The 20,911-nt window shown below is 37.9% G+C and overlaps 1 protein-coding gene across 1 annotated transcript in view; it reads right to left on the bottom strand.

The window, feature by feature from the left end:
• The window catches only part of CGRRF1 (cell growth regulator with ring finger domain 1), a 30,463-nt gene that overhangs the window by 3,577 nt on the left and 5,975 nt on the right, over window positions 1-20,911 (bottom strand). Inside the window, exons 2-4 of the mRNA XM_004738815.3 lie at window positions 12,837-12,976; window positions 5,828-6,005; window positions 5,526-5,673 (exon numbers count right to left, since the gene is read on the bottom strand). Coding sequence (XP_004738872.2) covers window positions 5,526-5,673; window positions 5,828-6,005; window positions 12,837-12,976 — 466 coding nt within the window. The remainder of the gene's footprint in view (window positions 1-5,525; window positions 5,674-5,827; window positions 6,006-12,836; window positions 12,977-20,911) is intronic.

Genomic DNA, 20,911 nt, shown 5'->3' with positions numbered 1-20,911 from the left:
TTTTAAATATTGAAAACCAAAATATTGTAACCAAAAATCCTATTTAAAAATGGGCAAAGGGGTGCCTGGGTGGTTCAGTGGGTTAAAGCCTCTGCCTTTGGCTCAGGTCATGATCCCAGAGTTTTGGGATAGAGCCCCGTATTGGGCTCCCTCCTGAGCAGGGAGCCTGCTTCCCCCTCTCTCTCTGCCTGCCTCTGTGCCTACTAGTGATCTCTGAATGTCAAATAAATAAATAAAATCTTAAAAAAAAAAAAGAGTAAATCCAGCCTTTATGACTGAATTATAATTGGAAATGGAAGTATTCCACAGTCTGAATATTTAAACTTTCAAATAGCAGTTAGTTCTTGAGTTCTTGGTCTAACAGAGTTCAATAAATAAATAAATAAATAAAAATGGGCAAAAGACATGAACAGACAATTCACACAAAATTATAAACACAATCCTCAGCCATATTAAAAGATATTCAATTTCACCCATAATATGATAAATGCAAATTACAACTTCACTGAGATATTATTTCCCACTCATTGGATTAATAGATTGCAAATGTTTATCAATATAGTCTATGGGGAAATAGTCACTTTCATATATTTCTGGTGGAAATGTATAAAAAAAGAAAAAAAGGTACAACTCCAAGGATATAAACCAAATGGAGGGGAATTTGGTAATATGTATCAAAATGACATACCTTTGCCCTTCAACCATGCAACTTCAACAATATAAAAATACATATGCACAGGTTATTCAGTGAAAAATTATTTGTTACGGCAGAATACTGGAAATTACCTGAATGTCCAGCTGCAGGAGATTGGCTAAATAGCTATGGTACCCATCGATACAGTCTACACAGTAGTGTAGACATTGAGTGCTACACAGCACGGGAAAACAATGTGAGGAACAGGTCTATTAACTCACTTGAACTGATTTCCAGAGATACTATGAAGTGAAAAAAAAAAAAAAAAAAGCCCAGAACATGTATAGTATAAAAAGTGTAATATCTTTTGAGTAAAAAAGAAAATAAAAAATACACATATCTGTATTTTCTCATCATTACAATAAGAAACAGGAATAAACCAGAAAACAATGAACTTGGTTATCTACAAGAATTGGGGTATATAAGAATGGGGGGCACCTGGCCTGGGTGGAGCATGCAACTCTTGATCTCAGGGTTGTGAGCTTGACCCCCTTGTTGGTGTTGATATTATTTAAAGGTAAAAGTGTTTAAAAAAAAAAAAAGAAGGCATTTGGGAAGGGATGAGAGCAACATCTGAGTACATTTCCTCTTTATATGGTTTTTTCACTTACAGGAGAACTAATCAAAGTAATTTATGGACACAGAATTTGATTATAAATCCTTGGGCAGAAAACAAAGGACAGGGCAGTTGAACATCAAAATAATTAAATTCAGTAATGAGTTATAAATCACTGGGGGAAAAAAGAAATTCATGAGGACATATGGATAATAAATAAAGAAATAAATGATTACAGTATGATACTGTACTATAGTATAGTACAATACTGCTTATAGTATAATACTTGTACTTGCTTATAGTACAATACTGAGGGCTAAATGGAGAGCTGGAATTGGAAAATGATCATTTTGCAACCATCATGGTAAAGATAAAATCTGTTAAGAATTATCAATGGATAGGGGTATCTGGGTGGCTCAGTGGGTTAAGTCTCTGCCTTCGGCTCAGGTCTGGATCTTGGGGTCCTGGGCTCAAGAGCAGCATGGGGCTCTCTGCTCACTGCTTCCCCACTCCCCCTCTGCCTGCCTCTCTGCCTACTTGCTCTGTCAAATAAATACATAAGATTAAAAAAAAAAAAAGAAGAATCAAAGGATATTAAATCCAGGGGGGAAATTTTCATAAAGACTGGGATTTTGTGTGGTCTTAAAAGTGTCCTCTCCCAACTGCTTATCATTTGCAAGGGAGGGGAAAAAATAGAGCAGAGGAGAAATGAGACAACCCCTTGCAGAGAGATCAAAATTAACATCACCAATGAGAGGAAAGAACTGCACATGCCTCCAAAGGTGACGCCCTGAAAAGCCCGCATCATCACCCATGCTAAGTAGACTGGTTGAAAATGCACAACTCTGATCCGATCATGATGAAATATCAGACAAACAAAATGGCAACTGTCTTATTTTATAAAAAGGGTGTACATGACTTGTATTCTTAAAAAATGCTAATATCGTAAAAGACAAACACGGGCTGTGAAAATGTTCTAGATTAAAGGAGGCTAAAGATACATGACAAAAAGACTATCTGACTCTAGACTAGAACCTGTACTGGAGGAGGAAACATGCTGTAAAGAACACTGACACATTCACTGGCGTAATGGAATATAGGTCATAGATTGGATCAAATATTTTGCCAATGTTAGATTTATAAAGTTGATAACTATATTGTGTTTATATAAGAGAACATTTCTTATTATTAGGAAATACAAACTAAGGTATTTAGGGATAAAAAATCAGGCACACAACTTATTCTTGATTCATTTAAAAAAAATACACACACACATATGGGCAAATAATAGTGCCAATCTGGAAAATGTCAACAATGAACAACAGGAGATTTGGGTAAAAGGTATAGGGGTATTCTTCCAGTTTTCTATGTTTGCAAGTTCCTAAAATTATGTCCAAATGAAAAGTTTAAAGAAAGAATCCTACTATGGTTATAAACATATAATATTCTTTACTGCTTTATAAAGATTTAATAATTTGGCAATGGCTTCAGAAGTTGTAATATTGAACCAAAATGACAGGACTGGTAGAAGACAGTAATATCATCATCTCACACAAACAATCCTGCCATTCGATTTACTATTAAAAGCTTCAGAAGCTACTATCATGCTAGTTATAAATATATATGTAGCTGTATATATCTCAACATATATATATATATATATATATATATATATATATATATATATATAAATGGTATGTCTAACAAAGTCATACTCTGAAGGAGCTGTTACATGTATAAAAATCATATACCTGTACTTCCCAGGTATTCATATTTGATATGGAAAAGATGCTCAAGATACACTGAATGAAAACAGGTCACGAAATAGTACATATACCTTTACCCTGTTTTTGTTTAAAAACTTACATATTATAAAGGCCTGCAAAGATGCAAATATTGACAGTGGTTAACTTTGGATGAAAGAATAGAGGTGATTATGCTTTTTTCCTTTTGGCTTACCTAGATTTTCTAATTCTATTTCCTGCCACAAACATGTATTATTTGAGTAACAGAGAAAATATAATTTAGTAAAAATGAAAATAAAAAAAGTCAAAATCAAAATATTGCAATAATAACCCCTGCTTCTACCTAAAATAAAAAACTGACTACACTATCAAAACACAGTTTTTACTGCTACAACGGGAATGGTAGAGCTTAATTTTTTTTTTCTTTAGATTTAGACTCTGATCCCCAGATAAAATGGTGGAAAATCCAAATGCTCAGTTTGCTTTTAAAATTAAGAAGGAGAACATTAATACAAACTATGCTAACAAATATGCTATAGTTCCAATATTAGGCCCAATCTGAGTGCTAAGAGATGGAGAAGCAAAATTAACAGGAAAAAAGGGAGGGCATGTGCTGATGAGAAGAAAAGACCCAGAGAAGGAGACTCCAAAAGGAAAAGAGAAAATGCGTATTAACCTCGAGGGCCCGCCGCCCCAGCTCCCCTGTGGGGTTGCGCCTCCCACAGGTTCAGCCAGGCCACACCGTCTTCTTTCCAGTTGGATGGGAGGCTGAAAGCAAATCTTTCCCTCCTTGTAATGCCATTGACTTATACACTGGAAAGTGGTTAAAATGGTAAATTTTGTTATATATATTTTAACACACACACTCTGCTGTTTAGACTGAGGAAGAAAGAAAACGAAGAGGACTCTGAGTACCTCAAAGAGATAGCGATCACCCTCAGTGAGGGGGAAAGAAGCTAAGAGGAGAAGCTGGGAGGAAGGTGAAAGATCTGACCCTTTCCGTTTTGAATGTGAGGAAGAAAGGAGCTTAGAAGACACGGGTGACATGGTGGTGACAGAAGGGTTACCTTGCTGGGGTAGGCTGGGTAATGAACAGAAGCTGGAACTATGAAAACACCAACCTAACAGTTCTGATCTATCTTCAACTGAACAAGGTGAAGGGGAAGAGGGGAGGAGGGGACGGAAACCAGATCTCTCATATGGGCTCCTCAGGCGCAAGTGACTGACTTGCTGTCAAGCTCCATGAGGCTCACTAACATTGCTTATGTTTGGGTTGTTTTTTGGGTTGTTGTTCTCATTTATCACATTTATTGACCACCTTCTGTGTTCCAGGCACTGTGTTAGGTTCTGGAAATATACTGGTTTTGGTATGACTTACCTAGAAAAAACAAATTGACTTCAGTTCACTGGAACTTCAATTTGGTAAGATTAAAACCCCAAACTGTGTATAAGCAGGGTCCAGATTTCTCAATAAGGGTCTGTACTTTCCAAATGCAAGAAAATGTACATTTGTTTTGAGGAGATATTCCTTAAAAAGAAATTGTTTGGTTTTTTTTTTTTCTGAAAGTACTGGCACAGGGTTGCAGAGGCTTACTGGTCCCGTCTCTTCCTGAATGACTGAGAGTTCTCTTCAGACTCCCATTTCAGTCTTTATAAGAAGAGGATTTGCCCTAACACACAAGGTTGTTGGAAGAAATAAATAAGCTAACACTAGCCAGTGTACTGTATATGTTACAAAGTATCATAAAAATATTACCGTGTCTTTATTAATGAGCATATCAATACCATGCACTTCAGAAAAGTAGTAAATTGGGTATGATGGCATTCCTACCATGAAATGGTTTTACCAAAAGTTTATTTCATGTACAAGCTTCTACCATACTCAGAGGAATGTCAGGGCTCAGGTCCTCTTAGATCCCTAAGATGCTTTTATCTTACTAATAGGGAAAAACTACTAGACTAAAGAAGTAATGAGCACATAATGAGAAAAGGAGATCACTATAATTACTGAAAATACAAAGGATCGAGTACATAGAAGATGTAGGTGCAGCAGGGTGATGACGGAAACAAGGTGACTTGCAACCATGTAGAGAAATAAGGGAAGATGGTCTTAAAACTGAGCACTTCAGATGATTACAAGGCTTACTCATTCAGTGCTAAAAATGCTAAGAATAAACATGCTTCCTAAGAGACGTTTTTCTATCTAGCAAACATGATAGAATACAGAATGATAAAATTAACTTAATTCAACTATAATGTGCCTTTTGTTTTCTAAATAATATTCTATTCTTACAACATATTATATATATATGTACATATTTATATATATATAAATAATATGTCTAACGAAGTCATACTCTGAAGGAGCTGTTACATGTATAAAAATCATATACCTGTACTTCCTAGGTATTCCTTCTTCAAGACAAATGTGTCTGGGCCAAACATATAGCCTCAGAAATTAAAATAAAACTTTTTCTATTCACCAAATAATCATGACCCATCATGCTTCCAGAATTTTAAAGTTACTTACAATGTCATAAATTTCTCGGTCTTCCTCATCAGCTAGGGTCAACAGCGCTACCAATGGATAGCGAGATCTGGGCACTGTACCAAAGTCTTCAATTTTAGTATCTCTTGGTAACTGGCAATATATTTCTTCTTTGCTGTCCTTCTTAATACTTTTTGAAAATGTAAAGGTAAATTGCCACTGTAACCCAAAATACAATAATACACAAAAAGTGATCAATAATAACTGAGCAAATACTTTCTCCATTAAAAAGTCTTATGTCTGAGATTTTCACTGGTTAACGGATCTATCAGATAAAAGGATACAAATACTGCTCTTGATAGAGATATTCACTATACAGAGCATCTTCCAGGGCTCGGGGGGTGCTTATTCGGAAGCAATAAAAGTGCTTCTGCAGAGCTTCATAGAGTTTTTGGACACTGCACCCCCAGTAGCATGTCAAGAGGCTATCTTCAAGGCAGTCTGTTGTCAAAGTTATGCCGGCTGTCGAAAACAAAGAAGAAAAGAAGACAAAGAGAAGAAAATTACCGAATATAGTTTTTCATACAATTATACACAGCGAATGACAAAAGCTTCCTTTCGATGGCTGGCCCGGCTGAAGGCAGTTCAAGGAACTCATTAAAGGGCACGTGCCTGTAAATGAAGGAACTGGTCCCTAAACAAGTAATGGAAAAACCTCAACATCTATACACAATTTTGAAGCACGATCAGTAAACTCTTATTTGTATATTTACACGTGGAAATCATGAAGTTCATTTTTTGGCTGGGACTCAGAGGCTTCTCCCACATAGTGTTTAAAAACTGAAATATAGTTCACCATTGATAACCTACCATTCTAACAGCATATATAATCCTAATTACAAGAAACAGGAGCACTGTCTCCAAACGTGGATATATACAACCTTGTAACTCTAAGAAACAGAGCAGGACTGTCTCTGAAAGTGGATATACATAACTAATGGGGTCCTCAGATGATCACTGGAGTAGAAAAAAAAATGAAAAAGAAATCAAGCCTTACTAATATTAATACGCACACTGACAACATTTATACTTTTTTTCTTTTTAAGATTTTATTTATTTACTTGTGAGAGAGAGCATGAGAGGGAGCCCAATTCGGGACTCGATCCCAGGATCGAGGACCCCAGGATCATGACCTGAGCCAAAGGAAGTCGCCCAACGGAGCCACCCAGGTGCCCCAACATTTATACTCTTGTCACATAGTTAATGTCCCACATGATATGCAAACATCCTAAGGAAAGAGTAGGGATTCCAAAACCTGAAGGGCTTAGTAGCAATGCCCTCGTTCATTTATTTGCTTTCAGTATAATAAAACACATTATAATTTGAATAAACCTGATTAAGTGGAAAAATAAATTATAAGTGGGCATACAAATTAGACTATTTTACTATTTATTAAACACTCACATAGGACTTACTATTACCACCCATATGATTTTTTTCTCCTTGCTCATGGCAGTTGCAGCAATATCAAGTTCAAGGGCAGCAATATCTAGGATCCTATTCCGTTGGCAGTGGAAACTATAGTATCTGGTGCTCAGTGGCAGCAGCAGACTTGCAAGACCAAAAGTACGTGGTCTGGGGATTGTTCCTTGCTGAACAGCCTTGGTCTCTGATTCTGGATCTCCAAACCTAACAGCAATTCTGTAAGTTACCCAGTATCCTTTGACTGGAGTCTTTTTTTTACTTTATTAATAGGAATTCTGATGGATATACTGTGTAGTTTTAGAAAGGTGATCATTGGGTGGCTGGGTAGTTCAATCAGTTGGGTGTCTGACTCTTTGTGTGTGTGTGTGTGTCTGACTCTTGATTTCGGCTCAGCTCATGATCTCAGGGTGCTGGGATGGAGCCCTGAATTGGGCTCTGCACTCAGCATGGAGTCTGCTTGAGATTCTCTCTCTCCTCCTCCCTCTGCCACTACCCCCTGCGCTCACTCTCTCTGTGTAAAACAAATAAATAAATCTTTTAAAATATATATATAAATCATCCCTTAAGAAAATAAAATAAAAAGGTGATCAGAGTATGTTTTAGAAGGATATACACAAATACAAGAAGATGCTCTACAGGATACCAAAAATTCAGTTTTTATTTTTCTTCCCCGTAGTTAGTAGTACATACGTAGACTTTCACATTTGGAGTATGTGTAGCAGCAGCGACACAGGGTTATAGCCAATCATAATTAAGCAAAACTTTTAACTGGCAGGAACACTGCATAGGTAATTGGAATAGAATTTGATTTCAAAGTTTTATATGACACTAATCATCAGGTATTTTTCAAGAATGGGAAATTTAATTAGCTATTATTTGTTAATTAGCTATTAAATAGCCAAAGAAAAACACCCCATCAATACAAATTTAAATATATTTATATTTATATATATTTAATATGTAATTACATTAATTTATTCATTAAATATCAAAACACATTAATGTCATGTTCATATATACTATTTATATTATGCTACATAACTGTGCTCATATATTTAAAATTAGTATACATATTAAAAATCATACATCCTTTTCTCTATGTCACCATAGAACCATACATCATGAGGGAAGGAAAAAAAGCTGAAGTAGATATGAAAGGGAGAAATAGAAAAGGCATAGAAAAGAAAGTGGAGGGGTGCCCGGGTGGCTCAGTGGATTGAGCCTCTGCCTTCAGCTCGGGTCATGATCACGGGGTCCTGGGATTGAGCCCCACATCGGGCTCTCTGCTCAGCAGGGAACCTGCTTCCCCCTCTCTTTCTGCCTGCCCTCTGCCTACTTGAGATCTCCCTGTCTCTGTCAAATAAATAAATAAATAAATAAAGTATTTTAAAAAAAAAAAAAAAAAAAGAAAGAAAGAAAAGAAAGTGGAAAAAGAAAAAAAGGAACCCAGAAAATGATTTCTTAATATTCTTGGCAGAAATGTGTAAATGTGAAAAGATGTTAGTTATATCTAATTGTAGTTATATCAAAATGACAGGATGCACCCAGATGCATTAAATGAATAAAATGTAGAACATTCTATAATGAAGTATTATGGAGCTCTTAAAAAAGAACTGAGGCATGGAATAATACCTGCATATACTACAGTGGGATGATCTTCAGAATATACACAAATGAAAAAAGCAAGATGGAGCCAAGTATATAGCATATTCCTGTTTATATCACAGGAGGGGATATCCATATCTATGTGATTGTTTACACTAAAAAAGAACCATGGAAGGATAAGGCCTAAAACATGTAAAACTACCCAGTTTATTTGCTCTGTAAAAAGCATCAGAGTTCTAGAGATTCAGAGCTGCATAAAAGGCTTATTTATAGACTGCATATAAGTGACTAAAGTGGGGAGAGCGTCAGAGACTACTGACAACTGGATACTAATCAGACTTCAACAGCTATGTCTCTGAAATTAATTAAGTTAATGAGAAGGGAGAATACAATCTGTAAATTCTACTCTCCACAATCTCTCCTACACTTGTCCATGACATAGACTGAAAAGAGAATGTACTGATTAACACTAACTGATGACAGTTCAAATCCCCCAGGCAAAACTGTTCTCCCTTTTGTTTTTTCCACTTGTTCTGCAGACAGTTCTCATCCCTACATTTTCTCAATCTTCTAAGATTCAGTGCAAACACAATGCCGTCTCAGATCGACAGCAACAACAGACTTGGAACACAGCCTTAAACCAGAAAAAATCAGAATTGAAGCTAACAGAAGCAGCACGGGGATGATTTCCTTCAACCTGCCTAGTTGTAATGGGCAAATGGAGCCCTGCATATGAGACAACCTTGCAAAAAACTGCAAAAAACAAGGACGAGAGTCAATGAGTTGAGGCATTAAAAAAAGAAGAAACAACAAAGCAGAAAAGCCACAGACTTCCTGGAGGAGAATCCCGGAGAAAAAACTAGCGTACAGGTGATCCTGCATGAGGATAATAAATCTGGAGTATTGGGAGATGAAAGTTTTACGTCGTAGAGAATAGAGGTTCACAAATTCCTCCCAAAATGGTATGTGTGTCATTTTGTCTAACCCTTTCACCTTTGTTAGGTCTCACCAGGGTGAATGAACCAAAATATGAGGAAGCTGTCACAAAGGGACAAGAAAATTTCTGACCCAAAGGAATTAAACTCAAGTAGCAAACCCTGAATACCTCCTTTCCATTTCATTAGAGCTTCTTACACTGGGGACATGGAAATACCATAAATCCAAATCCAGTATCATCACATAACAACAAAAGAAATCCCAAAAAGCACCCATGCTAAAGATAAACAGAGGACTAAGATTAAAACTGATTCTCTCGTTCATTTTCAAGTAAATCAGATCTCCAGATAGTCCCCTTCCCTTCCTACACGCCAAGCACCTTGGGAACAGTGGTGAAAAAAGACCTGGATTCTTAAACTATCTGCACACCAAATGAAATAACCTTTTAAAATGTCACAACTATTGCTCAGAATATTATTTTAATGGCCTGGTTAGACATCTTTAATGATATCCTCTGTTCCACAGTTTAAACAAATGAATTTTATCCTGCGAAACATAATTCCCAACAAATTCTTTCTCCTTATTTACCCGAAGAAGACATATAATGAATGATAGGCACTGGTCATTTTATTTTTTAAAAGATTTTATTTATTTGCGAGAGAGAGAGAGAGAGAGAGAACACGAGGTGGGGAGGGGAGGGCAGTGGGAGAGGGAGTAGACTCCCCGCTGAGCTGGGAGACCAAAACAAGGCTTGATCCCATGACCCCGAGATCATGATCTGAACTGAAAGCAGATGCCTAACCGAATGAGCCACCCAAGGCACCCCAGCACCAGTATTTTAAAAATTAAAATACTTCAATAAGCATGCTATAAACCACACATTTTTAAAAAAATTTTGTGTACAGCTGAGAGAGGTCTTCTATTTCCTAGGTATCTTTTCATTTGTTTCTAGGGGCAGGGGAGGTTCTTTATGATACTATTTCTGCTTGAAAGGAAGATTGGCAGATTTCCTCCCACTTTCTATCTCACAAGTATTCTGTGTTTGTTGGCTTATAATTGAACAGTTCTTACTTTTTCAGCATATCCCAGCTTGTGGAACTATGTAGCAGGAAGGACAGCTTTGTATTGGCAGTTTTTTGTATGGGCAGTCCTACTCAAGATCCCAGTGTGACATGGCAGCAGGTGCAAGTGCCTGACCACAGAGGTCAGAGGTTACAAAACTACCACTGTTCTCTATATTTTAATTAGGCATGTTTTTTTTTTTTTTTAAAGATTTTATTTATTTATTTGACAGACAGAGATCACAAGTAGGCCAAGAGGCAGGCAGAGAGAGGGGAAGGGAAGCAGGCTCCCTGCTGAGCAGAGAGCCTGATGTGGGGCTCGATCCCAGGACCCTGGGATCACAACCTGAGCTGAAGGCAGAGGCTTTAACCCACTGAGCCACCCAGGTACTCCCTTAAGCATGTTTTCTAAATAGGATAATTTTCTCATCATATCTTGAAATTTGGTCTTCCTAAGTGAAAAATGTCAGAACAAACCCCTTATCTATCATTAGAGGGGGAATAAAAGAGGTCCTTAGTTCTCTTCAATTCATAGGGTAATAATATAGTATTTATAGATAAAGAAGAATAAGAAATTTTATACTACTTCATTATGAATCAGTATTTACTTAAGATTGATAAGTCTTATTGAGTAAGCACACTGATGTTTTTAAAGACTTTATGTATGCATGTGTGTATGTATGTATTTATAGAGCGCACATGAGCAGGGGAGGGCAGAGGGAAAGAGAGAAGGAAAGACTCTCTAGCAGACTCCCTGCTGAGCACAGAGTCTGACTCAGGGCTCGATCTCATGACCCTGAGATCATGACCTAAGCCAAAATCAAGAGTCAGATGTTTAAGCAACTGAGTCACCCCATATACTGATTTTTGACGTGATTCTGGAAGTCAGAGACAGAAAGATGACTAAACAAGAAGAGTCACAGAAGCCAAGGGAGAAGGCTATCAAGAAGGAAGGGTTGATCAACTCTATTAAACTCTGCAGAGATAGTGTTAACTCAAGCCTACAATGCCTGAGGGTCAGGGTGGGGGGGAAGAAGTGGAGATTGGTGACCTCAGGGAAAGCCAGTTCAGCAGAGAGACATAGGCAAAAACCAGACTGCACTGATCTGAGGAGTGACAGTAAAGCAGGCTAAGGAAGAAGGAAAATGTAACCTGCTTTTGAGAAGCCGGAAGGGAAGAGGAAGAAGGCAGTAGTTACAATACGATAAAACATTGAGAAAGCTTGGGATTGTTTTTAAGATTCCAGAAATCTGACCAAGTATAAAGGGTGATATGGTCTCAGCTCAGGAATCTTTGTAGAGCCACAGAACTGTACCTAGAACTTCCTACTCCGTGTCTTTACTTACCTGCTACAAGAGCATTTCTAAGCCCAGAAGTTCAAAACTGCAGTCATTAACTTTCTTCCAAAACCTGCTGCTCCTCCTGTATTCTTTATCCTGGTAATAGGATCTGTCTATGGGGGGCCCCTGTGAAGACCCTGTCTTCCCCTACTATTCTCTCTCACCTGCTCCACCCTGTGTTTTATCCACAACAAACTACTTATTGTTTCTCTACTGTCTTCTTCTGTTTCTGTACTGGTGCTTTGTTCATGCTTCTCTCTCTACCTAGAATATCTCCCAACCCCATGTGATAAACACATACTTATCTTTCAAGACTCTACTCAAAAACAAATAAATAAATAAGACAGAATCAGCACATTCTTTAATGAGGCTTTTCCTGAATATGCCCGAACTTAATAATTTCTTCCTTCCCTCTTCCCTCCCATTCTTTCCCTCACTCTAATGGTCCCTAGATAGTCTTGCAGACAATTTATTTTTCCAAGTAAGCACAGAAACAAACAATTGTCATCTATTATTACCATCTCCCAGAATAACATCTTATACTAAAATAACTTAGACCCAAAATACCACAATTTCAGATTAAAAACACTTGTTCTTGAGGTTAGCAGCCTTACAGTAACTGTTTATGCTATACAATCCATACCTTTTTCACTGCACTCAAGACCCATGAAAATGGCAGTGTCCTAACAAACTATTCTCATTAACAGTTAAGATTCTTGATTCTTCTCACACGAATGCCTCTGTTTGCTAGTTGATTAAGTTAGTCTTTGTAACTATAGTACAAAGTACTATTTGTACAGCGCCCAGAATAAAATAGGTGCTCAATAAATACTTGTTGAGTCTAATGAAGAAAAAGCAATGTAGAAAGAAAAATGCTAAGAAAGGGGGAATAGAAAGAAAAAGATCTTTGGAAAATAGCCACCAACTTGTAATTGAAGCTGTAGATGGATTGGTGATCTCTAAGCCAAAAGGATTCTTGACTTGTCTCATTTGCTTTTTGAAAACTCTTGTGTTGAACTGGGTCTCTTCTGAATTTCTCAAAATTACTGGAACATCCCAACCAAACCTGAAGAAAAATAAAAATAAAATAATACATAATTCTAGCAAATGCTGAAACTTTGTTATATGTGAAATATGTTGGGCTTCATTAATTATTCCCTTTAACACAAGTACCACAAAAAGAGATTCATTTATTCAGTTTACATTATATTACAGAATTAATCTAGAAGTGACAGATGAGAGGCCCCATGCAATATATTGTTCAGCTGGCTGAACTGACATACTCCTGAAACAAAGAGTTCTATTTTAATATTGTCGGTGATAACAAAGTAGTACAGTCATTAGAGATTAATTATACTTAATATGACAGCAAAAACATGATAAGAGTTAGTGAACTTTTTACATGATATAAAAGCAAATTCATATTTAACATGCAGACTATCTGATATTATTTATGGGCCAGGAGAACTTTTATTTAAACACCAAACATAGCACTTCATTTATATAACATGTTTTCTACTTTTAAATTTCAGGTAAAGCTGTGAAAATGCACACTGAACAGATGAAAAGGAAAATGAAACAGACCCAACTCAATTTGTTATCAAGTTAGAAAGCAGCTAAGTTCACTCAATTAAAAAAAAGTAATTTAGGGGCGCCTGGGTGGCTCAGTGGGTTAAGCCGCTGCCTTCGGCTCAGGTCATGATCCCAGGGTCCTGGGATCGAGCCCCACATCGGGCTCTCTGCTCAGCGGGAAGCCTGCTTCCTCCTCTCTCTCTGCCTGCCTCTCTGCCTACTGCCTACTTGTGATCTCTCTCTCTGTCAAATAAATAAATAAAATCTTTAAAAAAAAAAAAAGGTAATTTAAAATTAATAGGATAGCATTCATACTCTGATGCACTTTCTTCTCTCCAGACACTTAGCAGTGGTGGATAAAAAATAAACAGAGAAATCAAAAAGACCCCACTGAAATGAGCAAACAAACCAAACTGTGTTGAAACAAAGGAACAGTAGTACTCAGCAATGAAAAGGAATAAATTATTGCTAGAGCCACATGGACAAATCTCAAAAACAACATCCTGAGCAAAAGAAGTCTTACACAAAGGAGTACATGCTCTATGATTCTGTAATACAGAATTTGAGAGCAGGCAAAACTAATTCATAGTAGAAATAAAAAACAGAGCAATGGTTGCATCTGAGGTGGGGGGAAGGGGTATGGACTGACCAGGAAATGGCATGACGAAACTTTCTCTGGTGATGGTCATGTTGCATACCTTGCGAAGAGGTTTGAGTATAGATGATGCATTTAATAACACTGAACACTTGTATATTTCATTGTGTATAAATATTACTTCGAAAGAACAAAAAGGAACTATAAACAAAAATGTTGAGGGACACCTAGGTGGTTCAGTCGGTTAATCATCTGACTCTTGGTTTTGGCTCAGGTCATGATCTCAGGGTCGTGAAATCGAGCTCCACATCGGGCTCTCTTTCCCTTTCCCTCTGCCCCTCTCTCCCTTTCCTACTCCCTGCCGCCCCAAACAAAACAAAACAAAACACCCAAATGTTGAGCTCCAGCTAATAATATGCAATGCTTTAGTGTTTATGGGAAGAGTAACAACTTACTTTGAAGTGATCAAGAAATAAGATGGACAAATATGAAATAAAGACTCTATACCAAAATATTGATTGTAGAACCTAAATGATGGGCATATATATATTCATGGTATAATTTTTCTCAAGTTTTCTGTATGTTGAAAATTTTAATAATAAAATGGTAGGAGAAAAAGAGACATAGCGGGTTCAAAGACAATCTTTACGGTTCCAAAAAAGGGAAATAAATATAAAGTAATGAGTAAGGCTGATGCCAGGGTTTGATAGGTCCCAAGTCTGGCAGCAGGCAGTGGCAATAAGCCTTCCCATAGTAAGAGGACTTTATAGGTTGTCCATTCAAAACAAGAGCCAGACCGAGGTTCATAATTTGAATCCAGGCGCTGGGTTAGGACAATATCAATATGGATGTCATTATAAGAGGTGTATGGGTGGCTCAGTGGGTTAAGCCTCTGCCTTCGGCTCAGGTCATGATCTCAGGATCCTGGGATCAAGCCCTGCATCAGGCTCTCTGCTCAGCAGGGCCTACTTTCCCCCTCCGCCTCTGCCTGCCTCTGTTTGTGATCTCTTTCTCTCTGTCAAATAAATAAATAAAATCTTTTAAAAAAAGAAAGAAAGAAAGAAAGAAAGAAATGTCATTATAATACCTGTCCTTAACTAGGAGGCATCTAGGAATTGGGTTGGAGACAATCGTAAAATGGTTAAACAGCAAGGGTGATAACAAAAGGTAGGGAAGAAAACCATTAAAATTAAGTTTGCAAACCAAAATTTCAAATCACTTCAATAAATCTAATGCCAAGAGAAGACCACTAAAAGTAACACACAGTATAAAGTTATACTCTAGGGGCACCTGGGTGGCTCAGTGGGTTAAGACTCAGCCTTCTGCTCGGGTCATGATCCCAGTGGCCTGGGATCGAGTCCCGCATCTGGGCTCTCTGCTCAGCAGGGAGCCTGAGTCCCACCTCTCTCTGCCCGCCTCTCTACCTACTTGTGACCTCTGTCTGTCAAATAAATAAATAATATCTTTAAAAAAAATTAACAGCCATGCAAAGAGACTCATTATGACTCATAATGAGGAGAGAAAATAATCAAAAGAAATAGACCCTATAAATGACAGGTATACTAGAACTAGTAGACAAGAACATTGAAATAATTGTTATAACTACACTCCATATTTTCAGAAAAGTAAGTAAAGATTGCGCATATTACATGGAGATGTGGAAAATATTTAAAAAGACCCAAATCCATTTCTGAAGATGAAAAAATACAATATTGGAGATGAAAAATACACTGGATGAAATTAATAGCTGACTTAACATTATAGAACAAAAGAGTAGTATATTTGAAGACTTATCAACAGAAAGGATACAATATGAAACAGAGAGAGGAAAAAAAAGGCTAGACAAAAAAACCCCAAATCACCCAAAACATCATTGAGCTGAAGGACAACTTCATGTAGTTTGCAGAGAAAGGGCAAAGATGCACAAGAAAACTACAGACGTGTATCATTCAGGAAAATAGACGCAAAACTTTTTTTTTTAGTTTTTTGTTTTTTAATTTGTTTGACAGATCACAAGTACGCAGAGAGAGAAGTAAGCAGGCTCCTGGCCGAGAAGAGAGCCCAATGTGGGGCTTGATCCCAGGACCCCGGGATCATGACGTGAGCTGAAGGCAGAGGCTTTAAACCTCTGAGCCATCCAGGCGCCCTGATGCAAAACTTCTTAACAAAATGTTAACAAATGGAATCCAGCAATACATTAAAAGGCTAATATATCATGACCGAATGATGGCTTAACATAACATTAAAAATTTAACATAACTCACCATATTAACAGACTAAAAAAGAAAAACTATATGATCATCTCAATACATGCAGAAAAAGCACTTGTTCAAATCCAATGTCTCATCCTGATAAAAACTGTCAGCAAACCAGGAATGTAAAGGAACTTAACCTGGTAAAGGGCAGCAATAAATATGCAGAGCTAACATAGTACTTAATGAAAAACTGCTTTCCTCCTAAAATCAGGAACAAGACACTTAATAGCGATGTGTCCTTAGGCAATCGCTCAACCTTTCTGTAATTGGTTTCCCACCTGGAAACCTTTGTAACAGAGTGTGGCACTAAGTAAGTGCTAGTGATGATAATGCCGATGATGGAGTAGACACAGGGGTTGGCAGAAGAGCTAGAGGGAAAGAACAAATCCAGTAATTTCTCCTTTTTGAACCTCAGAATCAGTTACCCCGCAGCCACTGTGTCCACTGCCCAACACTGCCCCAGTGCCTTTTAGCAGTTAAGTCAGGAATGTGAAATGGTAGGACACAAGATATAATCTTCCCATGAGAGCCATAAGATAATACCTCCCTCTTCTTTCCTTCATCCCTTGGGAGTGAAAAAAACAAGGGGAGAAAACACCATTCGATGCTATATATACTCATTCTATTTCCTGGCCCCTTCATCATTTTAATTCTTCCTACCGTCTACCTACCCCCCCTTTCTTTTCTTTACCCCCACTGCCTGTCTCCTTACACCCACACTACCAGCAGTAAATACTGGAATTCAGAGCTCATTTTGTTCAGTTCTACTGTAGGTTCAACCATTATATTTCAGATATTTTATCATATTGTACCTAACATCTTCTTTTCTTTCTTTCTTTCTTTTTTTTTTTTTTAAGATTTTATTATTTGACAGAGAGAGAGAGAGAGATCACAAATAGGCAGAGAGGAAGGCAGAGTGGGAGAGGGAAGCAGTCTCCCCACTGAGCAGGGAGCGTGATGTGGGCTCCCAGGACCCTGGGATCATGACCTGATCTGAAGGCAGAGGCTTAACCCACTGAGCCACCCAGGCGCCCCTTACATTTTCAATTAAAGAATCTTTAAAGGTATAGGAGTCAGAAACCCAAAAAGCAGGGCTTTGGAGAAGTATCTGGAAGCAGCCTTTTGTGAGCACAGAATTCCTCTGCAATTGCTTTATTTATTGTATGTCAACTACACATCAATAAATAAATTTTCAAGAAAAAATATGCTTTATTTATTCTATGATTTATCTGGTTTTAATATAAAAAGTATTATTTCTCCAAATCTTTATAAAACATCAGTGTTGTAGGAAGATATACCATATCTATTCTGTGGCTTTGAATACACTTCGGAATGGAAGAAATAATTTGAGATGCAAAGTGTGCTTCTTTTTAAACATGCTTATCCAAGGCTGCTTCACCCAGTATCAGATCAAGAGCTGCCAAACCACACTTATTATTAGAAGAAATTCATCTCCCTAGATTTTTTATTTCTCCATCTCATGCTTTGTCTTGGGTCTGCATTTTCTAATGGCCTAAGGTCCTTGATTTCAGTCGAATGCATCTTTAAAAATTGGTATTATGGATCATGCTAAACCCTTGGCCTTTGTATCACACATAACCTTTTTACTCTGAAGGGTAACATACAGAAAAGTACACAAAACATAGTTCAATGAATTAGAAAGTAATTAGTGTTCGGGCGAAGGACCCGGACAATATTCTCAGAAAGTCTCTGGTGTCCCCTCCCAGGCACTATCCCTTCCCTCTCCAGTATCTTGACTTCAATTGCTGTAATTTAGTGTATCTGTTTCTGATAAGATACACTAAGTGGAAGGATGTAAGTGGAAGGATGCTGTGTACACTTCTATTTCCTATTTTATAATGTTATGCTTGCAGATTTATCATGCAGCTATATCTAGCACATCTGTGTAGCTATGTAATATTCTACTGTACAATCAATATGCTGTAACTTGCCTCCTCGTTCTACTCTTAATGGACATTTAAGTTGTCCTCACTCTGGCCATCACGAATAATGCCTATATCAACATTGTCATACAAGGCACTTGGTGCACATGGGTGTACCCCCATTTTTTCTTAGGTCCACATATACTGAGAATGGTATTTCTTGGCCAGGTCTGTGCTTCTTCAACTTCCGTGGAGAAGGCTAAAGATTGTTCTACGGGGTAGCATCAATTTACCCTCCTACGCCCCCCTTGTGCCAAAACCTTGCCAAAACCTTGTTAGCCACCTGGTAGCTATGTGGTGGCAATGCACTACATACTTTTTAATTTCTATTTCTCAGATGACTATTTTTATTTATAGAAATTCTTCATATGTTCTGAATGTGGGCCCTTTGTTGGATATAGCTTCACCCCTCCTGCACCTTGCCTTTCACGTTCATAATGGTATCTTTTGATGAACAGAACTCTTAGTTTTCATACAGTTATTAACTTTTTCCTTTAAGGTTAATGCTCTTGCTCTTTGGCTTTCCATTACCGGCTTATCTGAATTATGTCCTGACACTGCCACACTTCTGAATTAAGATCTCAGACATTTCTGTACTCCTGTCCTCTTAAAGGATTTAGTCAAGCATGACCAGAACGGCCAATGCTGAATCAAGGCTCTGGGTCCATATCTGACTTCACCAGCCCTGTTACCTCAATATCCTTATGCTTTGAGGGAAACAAGTGTTGGGGAGTGAGGGAAGATAGAATTCACTATATACTAGAGTGACATTGCACACAGTCTGACCACACCTCTCCAAAGCATTATGTTTAATGTAGTCTGAGATCAAGTAAGCTGGTTTTGGGGCAGCTAACACACAGATGACTCATGATGAACTTTCAGCCTACTATAATCCTAAACCTTTTCACATACCTGACCCAGCATGAACTTCCTCATTTTTGCACAAAAATTCACAACTTCCAAGTTTTAACCTGCTCGATGAGGATCAATGTTTCTATCCTTAACATATTACTCAAAAGCCTATATGCAGAGATGACCTGAAATAAGGTTAAAAATTAGAGACTGGTCAAATAGTAATCCATGATTGGTGCTGAAAAATAGTTCTGTGAAATACTGGTAAACAGACCCAATGACGTTTCTCTGGCCACCACCCTAACATCTGGTCTTTTCCACATTTTTAAAAAAGATTTTATTTATTTATTTGACAGAGAAGGAGATCACAAGTAGGCAGGCGGGGGTGGGGGAGGGAGGAACAGGCTCCCCGCTGAGCAGAGAGCCCAGATGCAGGGCTCAATTCCAGGACCCTGAGATCATGACCTGAGCAGAAGGCAAAGGCTTAACCCACTGAGTCACCCAGGTGCTCCTTTTTCCACATTTTTAATCAAAAACTAGAATAAAGATGTTGATGCCCTATATATCAGATTACAGCTGATACGACATTACAAGGAATAATAAAAATAGTAAAAGAGAAAACTGTCAAGTTTTCTTTTCAATTTCTTTTCAATCTTTTCAATGATAAATTCATCTTTATCTTTTTCCACTTGAAGTCAAGTTGGCAACTGTTAGTAATGACATACTAACTAAACAAATGCTTCTAAACATTCATTACTTTCTTTTACCTAAACTTTGTCCCCCTTTTTACCATAAAGAGGATTTTCTATTCTCTTTACTTTACTGTTACAATTTTATACTTATTCCTCCTGGATTTTTCATAATTATGTTTTTCCCCATTTTAAAAAAAGATTTCTGTTTGTTTATCTGACAGAGAGAAAGCATGCATGCATAAGCAGGGAGGAGTGGCAGAGGGAGAGCGAGAAGCAAACTCCCCACCAAGCAGGGAGCCCGATGCAGGGCTCCATCCCAGGGTCCCAGGATCATGACCTGAGCAGAAAGCAGACACCCAACTGAGTGAGCCACCCAGGCACCCCTGCTTTTTCCCATTTCTAAATTGTTTATTATACTTGTTCATAATGTTTAAACTTCTAACACAGCAATAATCTGTGGACCTCCAATTCTTTTTCTTTTTTAAGATTTTTATTTATTTGACAGAGATCACAAGTAGGCAGAGAATTACTCAGAGAGAGAGAGAGAGAGGAGGAAGAAGGCTCCCCGCCAAGCAGAGAGCCCATTGTGGGGCTCAATCCCAGGACCATGGGATCATGATCCGAGCTGAGGGCAGAGGCTTTAACCCACTGAGCCACCCAGGTGCCCTGGACCTCCAATTCTGACCACATTTTTTCTTATTGCTTATATAATGTCTTTTGTGGCACACACTTCCAAAGCTTTTAATAAGAAGCTGAATTGGTAGACCAGACCTCCTTTCCTGTGTCTGGAGTCTCACAGAACTCCTCATGAATAAAGGTTACTTTGAAGATAAAATTTTAGGATCAGCAGTAAACAATTTTTATTACCCCTTCAGCTCTGAGTTCTCAAGCCAGAAAACAGACATGCATTTGTTAATTTGGGGGGCCTTCTCTCTACGGTGATCTCCCAAAGATGGTCTCATGCAGTAGCTGGATACTGACACTGGATCAGGATAAAAAAGCCATTCGTGGGTAAACTCAGAGGATTGTCTCTGAGGGAACTGCTGTGCTAATGATAGGACTTTGGGAAAATGACCCAGTCTCGAAAACTCC

Source organism: Mustela putorius, unplaced genomic scaffold (assembly GCF_011764305.1).
Source record: "Mustela putorius furo isolate JIRA1106 unplaced genomic scaffold, ASM1176430v1.1 tig00000129_pilon_pilon_pilon, whole genome shotgun sequence".
Lineage (NCBI taxonomy): Eukaryota > Metazoa > Chordata > Mammalia > Carnivora > Mustelidae > Mustela > Mustela putorius.
The sequence above is the reverse complement of the archived record's forward strand: the minus strand, read 5'-3'. Positions and strand labels throughout refer to the sequence as shown.